Consider the following 18,175-nt stretch of genomic DNA (forward strand, 5'->3'; position numbering starts at 1 on the left):
ACTCCGAGTCCTCTGTATTTTTTTAAGTGTTCGAACTTGCCATTCGCTTATTGAATTGAACTATGTTACATAGATTCCTTTGAATGTTTTGGTTCTCTTATGCTGGTCCTTACAGCTGTATCTGTGCTGGTATCATTTGGGACAGTTTACCCATTCTGTGTGCTCTGCAGTGTACAGTAATACATCCACAATAACTTGCTTTTTTTATAGCCCCCTGCACATGGGGTAGTGTCTCGGAGCCCATCTGGCAAAAGTGTGTGGGAGTATTCCCGTTAAGTATAAAGTCACCTGCCTGCTTCATAAGAATTGTTGGATGAAAGAAAACCAAGGTCCATCCAGTTCGCCTTCCACCATCCTGGTGGTCGCATGCACATGACATGTCCCAAACGATATCCCAAAATATTAATAAGAACATAAGATCTCTGCTGCAGTTTCAATCGCATGAGATGTGTCTACTGTAGTTGCCTTTGAAAAATGCAAACATTTTACTTTAGGGGATTGTTGCTATACAAACTATTTTTGTGTTAGTTGAAACAACAGCTTGCAATCAAACGCTATCCAAGATTACTCTGTCGCCCGCCCCCTCTCCTCTGTACACCCCACCCCCCTCCCTCTCGCCCCAGGAAACTGGAGTTGATCTGAGTTAGACTCCTCTGCACTCGCCCCTCACTCAATGTCCACATCGCTCCCCTCGCTGCCGCTCTTGTACGCAGAGAACTCCTTTTCCGGCAAAAGGCCGTACTCGTTTAGGAAGGATTCGACGTCCACGGCGAAGAACTCCTGGCTCAGCTTCTCCGTGATGTGAATGAAGTTTCCGATCAGCTCACCCGCCTTGTACACCAGTAAGGTGGGAAGGATACTGTCAGAAAAGCGCTCCCTAGCACCAGTGGCGCTGGCCTTGATTTTACAGAACTTGACCAGCGGGTACTCCAGAGCCAGGCACGTCAAGCTATTGTTCAGGGAGTCGCAGCCATCCACGCTGTCCTCGTAGATGTGGACCACCACCGTGGTCTGCTTCATCTCCTTCTCAATCACCTCCAGGAACTGCTCTCCACTCTCCAGGTCATAAACCATCCCGAACTGTGGCCCGAAGCTCAGGCTCTGGTGCATCTCCTGCATGCATTGCCTACGGTACTTACGCAGGCAGGTCTCATCCTCTTTGTCTTGAATCAGTTCGTACTCTTGCACACTCATCTTTTTTTTCAAAGGGAGAGGGAAGGAGGGAGAGACAGAAAGAGAGAGAAGGGAAGGGATATGTGGATGGGTGGTTTGGAAGAATAAGCCGGTTGAGAGCTTGCATTTAGCACAGAAATAATTTATAATCTTTGCATTTGAAACACTTTACCGTATATTCTGTGAAGCGCTTTGAGATGGCTCAACGACGTGATAAGGCGCGATATCAAATACAAGAATTATTATTCGGGTCGTGTGGTCATGATGCGTCAAAGTGCTTTGTGGGTCATTTGTGCTAAGTGTAGACTCTGCTTATTTGGAAGCAAAATAATAACCTGTAACTAATCTGAGGGAGATGGCTTGTCAACCACGATTACCAGGGGTGAAGTTGTTAGAGGTCCCAGAGTGTATCTCTTCCCTGAACCTTCTGCAAGGTCAAAACAACTGCACACTGGACTCATCAGCTTGACGCTGGGATGCAAAGCAGTAGGAGTGGTATTGTGGGCAGTCGAGATCAAACATCTCTTTGTAATCGTAACTATTAATGCTGGTGTCCTCCCATCACAGCATTTGGATACTCTTAAGCATGGTGTTGGATTTCCACATGTGACCCAAAAAAACAAGTTTTTTTTTTAAATGACTGCAACTTAAGCCCTCTATCCACTTGAGTGTAACATACCTTCCTGGTAAACTTCTCCCGCGTATCTTTGTCATCTTTGTTGACGGTGCGGTGAGGAGATGAGATTTGCCTGAGGAGCTCTCTTTTACTGGGAGGAGCAGTTTCAAAATCCTCACTCTCCAGCTTAAACTTTCTCCAGTCATTGATCACCCCTTTTGGACCTGGAAAAAAGACAGACAGGTTGTCATCCAGGACGTCTGCGATCTCTCGTGTATTGATAACCACTTGATATTGGATGTGGGAGGGTCATCCCTCCTCTTCCCTATTTCCCACCGTTTTCCTTTGAATTCATGTATCATTCACATTTCCTAACCGAGAGCATTGGGCGATGACCTGGTCATGGTTCTCTCCCTGGGTCACTGTAATGAGGAGACGAGAGGTAGGCCAGGGTGGCCTGACGGACTCCCAGTGGCACTTTCGTCCCTCCTGTGTGTGTGTGTCTGTGTTGGGGAAGCCACTTGTTCCTGTTACATTGTGGAGTCCTACAGCTCAGTGGTTAGAGCACTAGGGTTGCAATTGAGAGGACCTGGGTTTGATTCCTGGGCAGGGCGAAATGTTGGGCAAATTTCCTTACTCCACACACCTCTGTTTACCTAGCAGTAAGTAGGAATCTGGTCGATTGGCAGATGCTTTTCCGGGGGTAATAATCCCTTCAAAAATAAGTAAATAAATAATAATTTGGTCAATCAATCCACGACTGTTTGTGGTACACTGCTGTGCACAATTGACTACTGCGTTTCACCCACAAAATATAGTCAATTCACTTTACAGTTCGTTCTCTGAAGCGCTTTGAGACGTCTCGAAGATGTGATAAAGTGCCATATCAAACGCAAGATTATTCGTATTATTATCTGAAACAAAGTCCTGCTTCTCTGCGTTGTGGCTAAGATCAAGTGTATCCTCCTGCGGGGTAAGAGGGGTCTCCTTAGAGCTGAACTGGCTCCTGGTGACATGTTTGACAACAGAATGTCAGAATCGAGCCAACCCTCTGTTGCGGTCTCAGTTACAATAGTCAGCCTCTCTGTCCCCTGGTAGGTAGGTTGGCAGTAGCTTTATTAACTGGAGCTTTGATCATTTTGCTGGACTTTTGTCTGAGAAGCTGATCTAAGATGTTGCCTTACCTAAACCATTTTTGCTAAATGTTTATACAGGGAAGGTGGGTGGGAGGTGGAGGGGAAAAGAAAAAAAAAGTTCCTTCTCCCAATTCCTTTGCTCTTTACCCATCTCGCAAATGATGGACCTTCCTAACGCAAATTGGAGCCACCTGCTAATGGCTTGTTAGTTACACCAACACCTGGTGGGAATCAGCGCGTGGTGTTGCCTCCATTACCTGTGTTGGTAGCCGGTAGATCAGACTCCACATCGTCATCACAGCTGTGTCTGGTGTTCATGTTTGACAGCTGTGCAACAAAAAGTATCTGTAAGGAGGAAAATCGAACAGGGGGAGAGAAGGTAAACAACAGAGTTGCCTTGATGGGTTATTAACAACCTGCAGTGTTACAAAGGGTGACATTGTAGCAGCTTATCAATCAATTAATGTGTTTCCTCTTTGCAGTGTGAACGCTAATGGATCTAATTCAATAATACGATAATCGAATATAAGTTAATTCTGGGCAGTGTAGGTTCAGTGGTGGGGCAGGCATCCTTGATGTCAGTGCAGAATAGCGTACGCAGGGCAGTTTCATGAGCACATCATAATCGGGTGGATTATGACACAAAACTGTAGTGGAATTGAAAGCCTATTATGTATGCAGGTGAGATCGTCATTCAGCAAGGCAGTCAGGTACCTAATTCTATTGCTGTTGTTTTGAAGGACCAAATTACAACTCCAGGGAAGAGCGTCCCATGTTTTGTGGGACGGGATCGGTGGCAAGTAGTCGGGAAAAGTACTTGTTGATTCAGTTCATCACATCCCAATAATAATCCATATAAGAGGAGAAATTTGCCATGTACTGTCAGTGTGTTGTGTCCAGCACTGACGTGTGTAATCAGCCCAGCTCTATTTCTGGTTTACCAAATTTAAATTACATGGTGCTTTACGATGCAACTTTCAAATGTTTTAGTTGCAAAGCATCTCACTGAGTGGTCACACTATCTCGCTCTGTGTGGAGACTCCTGCATTTGCATGTTAGTGACCTGACATTGTTTTTTTTGGCCAGCTAGGTGAACAGGAGCTGAATAGGAGGATTCCCTGCCCCTAATGACTGGTCTGCCCTTCGAAGTCCTGCCGATGAGCCAGGCTGTGTTGTGCTGTCATCAGCAGTGCCTGACAATGTGTGCCAGGGTGTGATAGGAGATGGGTTCCGTGTCAGGTCAAGTGATAGTAGAATGTAATGTTAGAGTAAATGGGTTGTGCGCCAGATTAATGCAGTCAGTGGGATCTACCCTGGGATTTTCCTAGATGGTGGGTGCCTTATTTCTGATGATGGGCTAGACTGGTGGCAGGGGGCAGGAAGGGAAGACAACCTTCAAAGATTTACAAAGAATAAACAGCATGAAAACAGGCCACTCAGCCCAACCAGTCCATGCTGATGTTTATACTTCACACAAGTCAAACCTGATTTAGCAAGAGAAGTTGATTCAAATGGATGCCCATCAGAACTGCCACTTCTTTTTTGGAACACAAGGAGGGCTATTAATAGTTGATGACCAGTGATGATTATCACATCACACCCTGTAAATGTTTCCATCTCCATTTGAGTTTGTAATCTTGGTGTTGGGGTTAAAAATCTGACAGCTCCTTCAATCACAACTGGACATCGAATTGTAGACACAGATCTGGAATGGGATTGATGTTGATTTGTTCTTATTGAGGGATTCATTCTCTCACTCCCTGTCCACCACCACCCTTACCCATCTCAGTACATCTCCTGTTCATTGTCGTCGTTTCCAAGTGCCACCCCTTTCCTATTACCCCATGAATCCATGTCTCCTGCCAGGTATAAAATAAACAAGTCTCTGTGGTTGCCAGTTTCCAGGCAACAGAAAGGCAAATAGAGCTGGAAACATTCCTGTATTTTTAATGCTGGTTCAAAACAAGTTCAGCGTTATCACTCCTGTTTGGCAAAAAGACTCATGTTTACAATCGGGTTAGATTTCGTGTCTGCATGGCTTCAGCTCACGTGGTCGGTTGGTACCACAGGTTAGAGATAGAGAGCAAGAAACAATGGCATGAGGTGCTCCTGAACCCCTTTAAGCTGCCAGCAGTGCTGGTAGCCTCAAAAACTGAGCACCACCTCTCACCTAGGCCTGCTAAGATCCTCATACATGCCTTCAGCCCCACATAGCCCAGGGACACAGAGGCTAACATTGCCCTTTGAGATCATCTCACTCAGGCTTTTACTTAAACTGATCCTTCCTTCCATATTGTACGATATTCATTTTTTTAAAACTAAAAATACTCAGCTCACCAACACCCCCCCCCCACCCACCCAATAAACATGATGGATTTCAGAGGGAAAGTTTTCTAAGTCACCGAGTGAGGGCACATACAGGTAAAAGGATTACTTTGATTCAGCCACAGTGAGGACTTTAGTGAGGACACATATGTAAGTGTTTCAAACTTGCCGGTAATCCTCGCGGAGTGATCTTCTGATCAGAGGGGATAAAGTGAAGTGTTGTAAGATAGCTAGCATTGACTGACGTATGTACCTGTCAGATGTGTTGGAGTCTATGTAGGTTGATGGGGCATTAATAGATTAGCAGCAAATCCAATTTATTTCTACTATCTAGAAAGAAAGCCCAAGCTTAGATGACACCAGATCCAATGAAGCTAATCCCGGTCACAGTTTACAGGGGGAAAAAAAATGTGTATTTTTGATGTGAAAAGGCTCTATACCCAATATAAGAATTATTATTATTACTACAATGGTTTGGGTCCATAAACATAGTCCTCACATTTCAATCACCCTCCCACCTCTCTGCCTTCCCTCACCCCTACACTACCCCTCCCCCATGCTCGGGTCCCGCCCCCTGACTGTTCAGCGCTTTGGGACATCCTCCCGATGTGAACGGCGCTCTATATATCTAATTTTGTTGTTGTTGTATAACCAGCTTCCAAAGGTGGATGTGTACTCCCTCCTAACCCCCGTAGCTGGATTTACAATAAGCTAGTGCATGTTATAACAAGGTTCGCTTGTATTAATGTTCGATGTGAACCAGGAACACATTGATGCTCCTGTTTTATGACACTTTTATCTTAGTGATGGGCTTGGGGGCTACACCATTCATGTCTGAGATCAGGGAGTTCTGGCCTGTGTCCGTCCAACTGCTGTGTTAAATCCAACGGAGGCAGACACCTGCTATGAGAGTAGGGCTGCAGTTTCTTTTGAGGAGCAAAACTCTCACACAGAAGCAGTGGTGAGTGCAAATGCAATGAATGATTGACTCACAAAAGCCACTGCTCATTTGGAAAAACAGTCCAAAAATGGGTGGCTTAGTCCCAGGTTCTGTGTTGGAGCAAAGATAAAAGTATAAAGTGTGCGCTGGTGGTAGCCTGATTAAAGGAGCTATTAATAACCCATCACCACACAGTGAGAGCTTGTGTTAACATCTTGTGTGGTTTAAGGGTGATGTGCCACTTACTTAGGCAAAAATGCTATACTTGTGCCTCAGATTGTAGCCAGTTTCACTGAGAGAATTTTGACTTCTCTGTGTTATGCAGGGTCTTCCATTTATAATATTAATAATCATAATCCTTGCATTTGATATAGTGCCTTATCACATCATCAAGATGCTTATTCTTAAGAATTTACCGAAAACCGTCCTGAAAATACATTTCCAAAACTGGGATTATTTGCAGCCTCTCGAATTACTGCAACCAAATCTCAATCTCTTCGATAAATTGATAGCCATCAGTTGCGATTTTCCTTAAACAAGGTACTGCCTAGGAAGAGTACTGCAGAACATTGGAGACACAACCAAAATTCTTCATTCTTCTCATTTCCCTCCCCACATCACCCCCCATTAAAGGGAGGTGGCTGATGTCCTGGCCAACAATCCCCAAATAAAATTGGTCACTCCCTCCACTGGCTGTTTTGGGGACATTTCTGTATGTAAATTGGCTACTGCATTTGCCCACAAAATACATAGTAAATCCACTTTATCCTGTGAAGCACTTTGAGAAGTCCCAACGTAAGGATTAATATAATTATTATTGCTTTACAGTACATCCCGTGAAGCTGTTTGAAAAGTCTTAACAATGCCATAAGGAGCAATATCAAATGTAAGAATTATTATTATTATAAACTCCCTTCTTGAATAGTGCCAAGGGATCTTAAACGTCCACTAAACAGGGAGACGCGACCTCAGTTTAACGGCCCATCTGAAGCACATAATGTCCTTGTGATATTGAGGAGCAGGAATAGTAGGTTGGTCCATTCTTACCAGTATTCCTCTATAAATGTACCACTCAGTACAGCATTGATCCATCAAGTATGTACATTGCTGTGTGCAATTGGCTGCCGTGTTTTGCCCACAAATATACAGTCAATTCACTTTACAGTATATTCTGTGAAGCGCTTTGAGACGTCTAGAAGACGTGAAAAGTGCTATATCAAATGCAAGGATTGTTTTTATTATTATTATACACATGAGGATGTTTGTGGAGTCCCATAGCATAGTGGTTAGCGAGCCCGCCTCGCAAGCGAGAGAACCTGGGTTCGATTTGCTGCAGGGCAATACTATAGGCAAGTTTCCTTATTGCACGCATCTGTTTACCCTAAATAAATAATAATAATAATAATTTGGCCACTTAATCCACAGTTTGGGTGACACTGCTGTGCACAATTGGCTGCCACATTTCGCCTACAAAATACAGTCAATCCACTTTACAATATATTCTGTGAAGTACCACAGAGTGTGATGAAAGTTAACAAGCCTTCCAAAGCTGCACGGGAGGGAACCTGATAGTTTTACTTTCCAATCGTTTTTTTACTACTTTAAAAAAATAGTCTTGAGGGCTTTTCAGAAGAAATACAGAGCTAAGGTAGAGCTCACCATTTAACCCTGCTTTCAGATACTCCTACCTGTAAAATTCTCAGGACTCCTATGTGGTAGAATTGCCTTGCCGAAACCTTTTTTGATTCAACCCCACAGTCTCCTTTCTGAATACCGGCATGAAAAAACGATGCGAGAAGTTGATGAACTTCAGGATGATACAAAACCCTTGCACGAATTTAACATCTGGGATCAAAAACCTTCCTTGCCTCAGTGGTTAAACCTCTCTCTGGATTGGATTATTAACAGGGTCACTGCTATTTCAAGTAATAGTAATCCTTGTGTTTGACATAGCACGAACAGAACCAGAACCACCTCCCCATCCAGTCTGTAGCAAAACTATCTTATCATTGAGACCTCCAGACATTTTTTCAACATGGCACATAGGTGGGTTCTTCGGAGGCTCCTGCAGCTTTCACTGTGTGTCAGGGTGAGGTGTGCATTGTTTTCCTAATGTATGTCTTGTGCTATGTAACTCAAAGCACATTACACTTAAGGTCATTCACTTCTGGGCTGTTTGTGGGGCATTGCTGTATGCAAATTGGCTGCCACATTTACCCACAAAACACACCAAGTCATCACATTTCAGTATAAGAATAATAACCCTTGCATTTGATATAGCGCCTTATCGTGTCATTAGATGTCTCAAAGCTCTTCACAGAATATATTGTAAAATGGAGTGACTATATTTTGTGGGTGAAACGCACAAAGTATACAGTCACTTTGTGGAGTGCTTTGGAATGTCCTCCTGACCTGAACTGTACCAAATGTGAGGATTATTATAATAATGATAATAATAATAATATAATCCTTGGATTTTATCTTATTATTTATTATTATGCAATGACACTGAGTTTACCTATTTTGGTTAGAAACATGCAGAAAATATATTTTGCAATGTGATCTTCACTCTCAGAGAGCAGTGGAATTCTAACTCAGAATAATGATTAAGAAAAACGGTAAACCTCAATATTGTGTGACAAGGACATTTTACTACAAATTAAGTAAAATGGCATTCGGCCAGTTGCTCAGAGTGACCCCGAAGAACTTTCTCCCTTTAATGACCCAAGGTTCAGTAGTGCTAGAGAAAACAGCTACAAGGCTTGTGTAACAGTGCCTTGGTGATATAGATCATGATAATGTGTGGGAGACACCCCCCCCGTAAAATCAGGACCACACATGTTCCCAGTCTGTACAGGTTCAGTGCTCGAGAGCACAAACAGAACTAGAACAGGCCATTACTATCTCTCCAGCCAGTCTGTAGCAACACCATCTTACAAAAATTGCAGCCTCTCCTCTCCAACTTTAACATACATATGCATTGCCTCAATTATCTTTCATTTATAAATACGTCTTTTGCTCACATTTGTAATTGAGCAACCGATGTGCATTATTACTCAGGCAGCAATCATCGCCTCTTGTTTTACCATCTTCTGGAACACCATTCCACGGTCCCTTCACACCCCCTCCCTTACCGCCTTCAAGGCCTGTCTCACGACCCTCCTCTTCGACCACAACTTAGGTCACCACACTACCCCTACACTCCCTGCCTCCACCCCTCCTGCTCCCAGCCCCGAAGTCAGGTTCCAATTCCTTGATTGTCCAGCACTTTGGGACATCCTCCTGACATGAAAGGTTCTTATACAAATGTAATTTGTTGTTGTTTACCTAATACACAAGGTGACAAATCGGTTTAGTGATTCGAGAAATGATAGTCCAATTCCACTGCTGATCAGTGTTCCAATCCTCGTGTCAGACAATCCCTTGACAATAGGCATAAGAGCGCTAAACATACAGGATACAAAGGAACCCAACAGTGAGGAGCTGTAAATTGCTTACCTGCTGTGAATAGCTCCAATGTTTATGCTTTGTGACAGTGCCCTTGAAGGTATCAGACAGTGAGGATTCAACCACAGGATTGCTGGTCCGTGCAGACTTTGCCTGAGATTTGCATTTCCAGATCAGGTTGATGTTCCCTGAAATAGGGATAAGAAGATTGGGCTGGGAGATTTAGAAGCTAGGATTCATTAGCCTACTCCAATCGCACGACAGTAGCACAGCCATTCGCCAAGATTTTAACCCTTAGATTATTGGAAAGACTTGCAATCCAATTGAAGAGGGCAAGGCCATTTGCAATACGTGAACCAATAAGGACGAGAATATTGAGAAAACTGGGAATAGCTCAAGTATTTTACTAACCACTGACAGTCCTTTCTAAATGGTGCTCTCTAATAATAATATAATAATCTTTGCATTTGACATCACATTGTCGAGAGCTCTCGAAGCACTTCATAGAATTTTACTGCAAAGTGTAGTGAGTGACTGTATATCTGTAGGTAAATGCAGCAGCCAATCTACAGACAGCAATGTCCCACAAGCAGCTATATGTTAGAATATGGTAAAATGTCTGTGGCACGCATAGGGTTAAGTGTAGTAATGGCAGAAAACATCACATGCTGTAAGCTATTCTCTGTGGCCTTGTAGATGAGCAGGAAGTTACGCAGGATGGAGCAGAACTCCCTCAAATCCTTTAATTAAAAGTCCAATGTATAAGGACACTGCTGACAACATTGCTCGGAAACATATGCTATCTTACAGTATAGTTTTAGTAAAAACAACTCCATATTAGACGTCTCCAGCTGACAACGTGGGCATCCACCCGGTAGTATTGTTCTGTCTTTGCTTAAGCGTAATATAATAAAGTGTATGTGATGTAACCTACACCTCTGCCTATTGGTTTTTACTGAATCTGAACCTTTGAAGGGAAGCTGCAAATTCCCGACATAGGAAGTGAGTAAAAAAATTTATTTAGGGGATAGTTCACCAGGATACCAGGACACACTCCCTTCTCTTTTCCAATAAGTATGTTTTTACGTCATCTTGCAGATCTAGGCTGGAATTTGCATTTTTTAATGAATCCAAATTCCGAATCAGAAGGATGTTGGTTGGAGCCTCACGTCGGGACATTGAGACTCATAATCTGGGCTGACCCTTCTATGCGATACTGGAGGTGCACTATGTTATTGGAGGTGCTGACCTTGATGAAGCAATAAACCAGGGTCCCTTCTGTTGAAGTGGATGTTAAAGTGGCACCATTTGGTAAAGAGAAGGCAGTTTCTCCTGATGTTCTGGCCAACAATCCCCCAAATAAAATTGGTCACTCACTTCGTGGTTGTTTGTGGAACACTGCTGTGTGCAATTGGCTGTCGGGTTTCACCCACAATATATATGGTCAACCCGCTTTACAGTTTATCCTGGGAAGCACTTTGAGTCATCTTAACAACATGAAAAAGCACTATATGAAATGTGGATGAGGTGGGTCATGTCCAACTTTGATCACCGTGGCTTTCAAAATATTATAGAGCATTGGAAAGAATTCAAAGTAAAAGAACGAAGCTTAGAGGTGACTTGTGTCTTTAAAGCAAAATGCTGCTTTGCACATGCTCAGTGCCTCTTTTAAGATGCCATTTCAGTCCAGCCAGTTTGCCCATGCTTACTCCAATCTTAACACAAAATTGTCCCAGCTGTTGCAAGCATGCAAGTCCATATATACATAGTTTTTGCTTAATTTACTCTACTGTTAGGCCTCACCTGGAGTGTTGTGTCCAATTCTGGGCACCACACTTTAGGAAGGATATCAAGGCCTTGGAGAAGGTGCAGAGGAGATTTACTGGAATGGAACCAGGGATGAGGACTTTAGTTATGTGGAGAGACTAGAGAAGCTGGGATTGTTCTACTCAGAGCAGAGAAGGTTAAGTGGATTGTAATATAGGTGTTCAAAAATATGAGGGGTTTCGATAGAGTAGATAGGGAGAAACTGTTTCTACTGGCAGGTGCAAAGGGCCTAGATTTAAGATAATTGGCTAAAGAACCAGAGAGGAGATGAAGAGAATTTTTTTTCACACAGAGGATAGTTATAGTCTGGAATGCAGTGCCTGAAAGGGTGGTGGAAACAGATTCAATAACCACTTTCAAAACGGAATTGGATGGGTCTTGAAAAGAAAAAAATTGTAAGGATATGGGGAAAGAGCGGGACTGATTGGGTAGCTCTTCAAAAGAGCTGGCACAGGCACGATGGGCCAAATGGCCTCCTTCTTTGCTGCAATATTCTATGATTCTATGAAGTGTCAGAGCTCTAGGTGGAAACACCTGTGCTTGATGCCATAAATGCACAACTAGAAGGAACAAATCTCTCTCTGTCTGAACAATGCCCCTTTGCTTAGAACAGTGATACTATTTTCTATGCTAAATGTTCCAGTCTCTAAGGAAAGTGGGATATCTCTGTGGGTCCGAAAGTGATGTGTAAAGGTAGGTTTGGTTGAATTGTCTTTATTATTCATGAAACTTTGATAGCAGTTTTGCCTTGGGTTCTTTCTCTCAGTGCTTTGCACCAATGCCAGTGCATTAACAATCCATTATCCTCCGGGGGGGAGGTAAGTGGGTTCTCCTTGGAACTGAACTGGCACCAAGGTGACATGCTAGGCAATGGAATGTCATTATTGAGCCAGTCCTCTGTGCCGGTCTCAGTCGTCCAGTTCCTGAGTATTCCATGGCACTGCTAATAACAGCACAGACAGCCTGCCTCATCAGCAGGACCAGTCATTGGGGGCAGGGAATTCTCCCACCCAGCTGCTGTTAATCCTGCAAGCCAAAGCTCTAATGGGCAGGATGGTCCTAGCTGGACAAGCAGCTAGAAAGCTTGCCGGACAGCAATATCAATAGCAAGCTATGCGGTTTTAGCTGGTTAGACTCCTGCAATACCCCAACTCACACTCTGGGGTCCCGAAGCAGCAGCTCTTGCCAACCTGTGCCTAATACTCTCTGGAATTAGCTAAGCAGGATGCATCCCTCCAATGCGCATTCCATTCCAACAATCTTCTCTGGGATTTCCATGTGTAGGTGGGATGCATGGGAATCTCAGCTTGGATTAGATACTATTAAGCATGGTGATGGGTTTCCGCATTGGAGTTTTGTAGCTCAGTGGTTAGAGCCCTCGTTTTGCAAGCAAGACACCTGGGTTCAATTCCAGGCAGGGCGAAACCTTGGGCAAGTTTCCTTACTCCACACGCCTAATAATAATCCCTCCAAAAACAAAACAAAAAATATATATATATATTGGCAATCCACTTGATGTGGCCACAATCTCCTGAAGGAAAAATAGCCAGCAGTTACACAGTTAGAACATTAATAAAGCAAATCAAATATATATAGAGAGAATTGGGATCTGTGCATGGCTATTTTCCACGTTTACAAATATTTGCTTGGATAATATTGGCAGACATTTGTGTGAAGTGAAGTGTGAGAAAGCCAACAGGAAAATACAGTCCATTATCTCTATGTAAACGAATTTCCACCCTTTGTGATTTGACTGAAACTATTTATGATGCTACAGTACTATTCTTTTTGTAACCTGACACTCCCAAATACTTATCTGTCTGCCTGTTTATTAACTTAATAACAATATGTGGAAGTGGCTTGACCTTGAGTAAAAACTTGCTCAAACCCTCCTATGAATTGCATCTACTTTACTGTTTATTCTGGTTTCCTGAATGAGTGGCCAAATGGTTTAATGAGAAACAGAGCACTCTTTTTGAAGAATTGTACCAGTAATTCATTCACATAGCTTAGACAGTAATTGATTCCAAAGATCTTGGTCTACTCAGGAAATAAAAAAATTGTTCAGATTTTTTTATATAGAGGGTGAAATATGAACTGTTTCACATAAAGATTAAACTGAAGTTCACGCATTGCGGAAGTTTAGTTTCATAGGAATAACAATAATAGTCCTAATATTATATAGCACATTTGATATAGCGCCTTATCATATTATCAATGTCTCAAAGCGCTTTACAGGACATACTGTTAAGTAATTATGTTTTGTGGGCAAACACGGCAGCCAATTTGCAAACAGCAATGGAGCTATGGAGTGAGTGCTCAATTTTATTTGGGGGATTGTGGTCAGGTCACCGAGAGAAACTCTCTTCTCCTTTCGAATAGCGCCACAGGGATCTTTAACGACAACCTGAACAGGCAGACAGGACCTCAGTTTAATGTCTCATCCAGCATTCGAGTGTCAGCATAGATTACGAGCATGTCAGCGTGGCTCAGGTAATTGCACTCTTGTTTTTGAATTGATCAGATATTAAACCAAGGACTCGTCTGCCTAAAGGTCCAGTGGCACTATTTAAAAAGGGAAGACAGTTTGTCCTGTTTACTGGCCAACAATCCTCCTGATAAAATTGGTCATTTACTTCATGCTTGTGGTAATTGCTGTGCACAAATTGGCTGCTTCAATCGCCTATAAATACAGTCCCTGCACCTTTAGTGTAAATCCTGTGAAGCCCATTGAGACATTTATGTCATAAGGCATGCAGATCAAATGCAAGGATTATTATCATTTATTATGAACTGAATGGATCTCACAGTTATGAAGTGTGTTCAGTGCTGTTAGGCATTCTCTCTGTGTGTTATTGTGTAAAAGATTGTTTCACATGCCCTTGGGGATGTTCGGTAATTTAAGCAAGATAAATGATGGGATTAAGGTTTTATCCACTGTAGATTTTCTATGACACACATTTTCTTAACTAGTTGAATTTCTTTGTCAGATCAGATGACAGTGAAAATTCACATTGAATTGTGTCTTTTTCACTTGCGTGTGATTTGATTCTGATGGTTGAAATTGATACTTTATTTTCTACCCCAGGGATTTAAAAAAGCACTGTCCTTTAAATTAAACTGCCCAACTTTAGGCACTTTTAGGTCTTTCTCTCCCACCCACCCCTATTATTTTCAGCCTCAAAGTACACAGTCGCTTTAAAGTGAATCCTATGAAGCACTTTGCGATGGCCTCCTGATGTAAAAAATGTTAAGATTATTATTTTCTAATGATGTATTGTGGATTCCAGTGGGAATCAGCACTTTTAAAAATGTAGAAATTTGCAGGAATGCAGTGGGATGTTGCTCTGCGCAAATCGTTCGCCTACAAATACACAATCGCTACGCGTCACAGAAAACCTTGTGAACCACTTTGAGACATTTCACGGAGGTTGTGCCACTGCAACCTTTATCACTATTTCAACCATTCGTATTATAAATCTCGTTTTCCAGCTCTTTCCTCATATCAACTAATGTTTATACCACCCACATTTTCATCTCTGCAGTCTGATCTATTTTGAAAAAAATGAACTAATTCTTTACTTTGCCTAAATATTGCCTTTATTGAAAGACCATTAATTCTTGTAGCAGATTTACTTATGTCTTATGTGAATGCAGAGCTATTGGAGCCAAGTCAAACTGATAATTGCCATGTTTGGCTACTTTGCTTAAGCACATTTATCTTTCTTTGGCAGGTCATTTCAGAGAAATGAAGGTCAATGCACTCTTAGTGGATAAAATAGAGCTATGTGTCAGCCCGGCTTAGTTGGTAGCACTTTTGCCTTTGAGTCAGGAGGTTGTGAGTTCAAGTCCCATGTTGGGACTGTTAACTCATGTAACCTAGAGACTAGACTCCTGCTCTGGTGCTGCATTTTCGGAGGTTCCGTCCTTTGGATGAGGTGTTAAACTGAGTGAAATTGTGGGTGTGAGATATCCAGGCAGAGCGAAACCTTGGGCACGTTTCCTTACTCCACACGCCTAATAATAATCTCTCCAAAACAATACTAAAATTGGTCATTTTCAATCCACGACTGTTTGTGAGACACTGCTGTGCGCAATTGGCTGCCGCATTTCGCCCACAAATATACAGTCAATTCACTTTACAGTATATTCTGTGAAGCGCTTTGAGACTTCGAGAAGACGTGAAAAGCGTTATACCAAAATGCAAGGATTATTATTATTATTATTATCCTGTATTGTAACTGCATTGTGCGTGTAGGAGGAAGCTTGGGGAGGGAAAGACAAAGATATTCAATATTGGACCTGTGCCTATCTTTGAGTGGTTATTTAATTATTAGATGAAGGATATTGCAACAGGAAATGGAAAATACGTATACGTTATAGAGATGACCCTCAGTGGGATAGAAGGAAATGGAATTAGGTGTAACTAAATATAAATCACCAAGTCTCCAGGCAGTACTGAACTTTCATCAACAATACCTGATTGAATACTCGGATAAGTCTCTCTTGCAAAAGCTGAAAATAATTATTTATGATTCATGATTTATTTAAACATAAACGTTCTACAAATGTCGTCAAAATGTCTCGAAGCACTTCAGGGTTTACAATAAAGTGTACAGTCATTTTGGTCAATTTTGAGCAGAACAACACCTCACAAACAGACAAAATGTTTAGCTTGGAAATCTCTGTCTTTAGGGAAGCTGAGTGTGACTTCACTCATTGGTGGAGTTTCAAAGCACGACATTGAAATGGAATGAGAAGGTTAAATCAGGCCAATTTCACACAAAGTTATCTTTAGAAAACATGAAAATTGATTTGCCTTTGGGAATAACTTGAGATTGTTGTGCCAAGGTGTGAAGTACACGATCCAAGTGAGATCGGGCCAAGAAAAGCAATTGTTTTTCCCAGTTGACTATTATCATGCAGCCATCTCAAGGAGGAACTCGAGCATGGGTGATGTTGAGAAATTGATCACGGAGTTTGGCTTTTGTGGATTTAGACTGGAGATAAGCCTGTCTCACACGTACTCCTGTAGCAACAACAACAACAAATTACATTTGTATAGAGCCTTTCAGGTCAGGAGGACGTCCCATCGACAGTCAGAGATCCACGCCTGAGCTGGTGGTTGCGATCAGGATGTGGGGGTAGGGGTAGCACCATGATCAAAGACACAGTCAAAGGGTAGAATCTTGAGATGGGTCTTGAAGGAGGAAAGGCTATTGGTTGGGCGGCCAAGGCGGGGGTATGTGAAGCAGGCCGGAGCCCGCTGAGCAGAGGGAGTGGGCAGCTTAGTAGGGAGTTAGGAAGTTACAGACGTAGGGAGGAGAAAGGACTTGAAGGTGAGGACCAGGATCTTGAACTGTATCCTTTGTGTGATGGGAAGCGGGGATGGGGGTGATAGAGTCACGGAGCCTGGTGTGGGAGAGGACCCGGGCTTCATAGTTCTGGATGATCTGCAGCCTGTGGAGGGAGGAGTTAGGGAGGCTAAAAAGCATGAAGTTACATTAGTCAAGCCTGGATGTGATGAACATATGGATGGGGGTCTCGACTGCTTGCAGTGAGAGACAGTGGCAGAGCCGGGCAATATTGCGGAGATGGGAAAAGGCGGAGCAGATCATAGCATGGATGTGGGGGATGAAGGACAGTTGAGGGTAAAACAGGACCCTGAAGTTCTGTATTGGCTCCATGAGGTGTAAAGTGAATCCATGAAGGGTGAATCTGAGCGCCTGAGGTATGGAGACAGTGACCGGAGCCAAGCAGGAAGGCCTTGGTCTTGTTGACATTCAACTGGAGAAAGTTAGCTCTCTCATCCAGGACTTGATGTCCGACAGGCAAACCATATCCTGAGGGGGAAGAGCTATCTCTGAGCTTTGAGATTCTGTAGACCTGTTTTATCTACTTTACACCTTATCTATATTAGGATCCTCACCACTTTTACTTTGCTGTTACAAATAATAATAATAATAATCCTTGCATTCAAGATAATGTCATTGAGACATCTCAAAGTGCTTCTCAAGATTTTACTGTGAAGGGTAGTGACTGTACATTTGTAGGTGAATGTGGCAGCAGCAATGTTCCATAAACAGCCATGAGGTGAATGATCAACTTTATTTCACGGATTATTGGCCAGGTCACCGGGAGAAAGAAACTTCCTTCTCCTTTTGAATGATGTCAGAGGATCATTAGCATTCACATGACCAGGCAGATGGTATTTCAGTTCAATGTCTTGTCTGAAGGATGGCATGTGTGACAATGTAGCACAGCCTCAAGCACTGGATCGGAACGTCATCCTCGAATGTGTAAATTCAAAGTCCCAACACGAGGTTTGAACTTACAAATTTCTGATTCAGAGGCGAGTGTGCTGCCAACTAACCAGGCGGAAACGCCATGGTGTTCAAAGAATTGCGTAAGTCTAGTTTAACATTTTGTGAAACAGAGCTATAATCTTCCATTACTAAACACATTTAGAATTTATACGTTAATGGCTTTGAAGGCAGAGCAGATGTTTCTCCAACTTTGACTCGAACATACCCCCTTTAGTCATTGTTGCTCTCTGTTTGGTGAATTGCTGCATTTTATTTTAAAAATACTTTTATATTATTACTTTGTTTTATAAAATTATTTTATTTTATCCCAGTTGCTTCAGAACATTATGGATTCAAGCCTTATGTCAGATTGACTTACACTCAGTTCTGTGTTGGGTGAGCACTG

The 18,175-nt window shown here is 42.6% G+C and overlaps 1 protein-coding gene across 2 annotated transcripts; it reads right to left on the bottom strand.

Annotated features, from left to right (window-relative positions):
* Positions 1-666: 666 nt before the first annotated feature.
* LOC103179982 (phosducin) lies at positions 667-9,699 on the bottom strand. 2 transcript variants are annotated; one of them, XM_007895556.1, is made up of 4 exons: positions 9,689-9,699; positions 3,183-3,270; positions 1,853-2,013; positions 667-1,194 (listed from the first exon to the last, which is right to left on the bottom strand). In XM_007895556.1, exons 2-4 carry the CDS (start codon positions 3,241-3,243, stop codon positions 667-669), a joined length of 750 nt encoding a protein of 249 aa, XP_007893747.1. In that variant the 5' UTR covers positions 3,244-3,270; positions 9,689-9,699. The 2 variants fall into 2 exon arrangements, with proteins under 2 accessions (XP_007893747.1, XP_007893748.1); XM_007895557.1 differs by lacking the exons at positions 3,183-3,270; positions 9,689-9,699 and adding an exon at positions 2,126-2,172.
* Between the last annotated feature and the right edge of the window lie 8,476 nt (positions 9,700-18,175).

Source organism: Callorhinchus milii, unplaced genomic scaffold (genome assembly GCF_018977255.1).
Source record: "Callorhinchus milii isolate IMCB2004 unplaced genomic scaffold, IMCB_Cmil_1.0 Scaffold5, whole genome shotgun sequence".
NCBI classification, from domain to species: Eukaryota; Metazoa; Chordata; class Chondrichthyes; order Chimaeriformes; family Callorhinchidae; genus Callorhinchus; species Callorhinchus milii.

Coding starts and splice junctions, on each gene's coding strand:
- LOC103179982 (XM_007895556.1), bottom strand. CDS start 3,243: ATGAACACCAGACACAGCTGTGATGACGATGTGGAGTCTGATCTACCG. Junction 2,014..3,182: donor TCTACCGGCTACCAACACAG/GTAATGGAGGCA, acceptor TCTTTTTTCCAG/GTCCAAAAGGGGTGATCAAT. Junction 1,195..1,852: donor GGGAGAAGTTTACCAGGAAG/GTATGTTACACT, acceptor TTGAAAAAAAAG/ATGAGTGTGCAAGAGTACGA.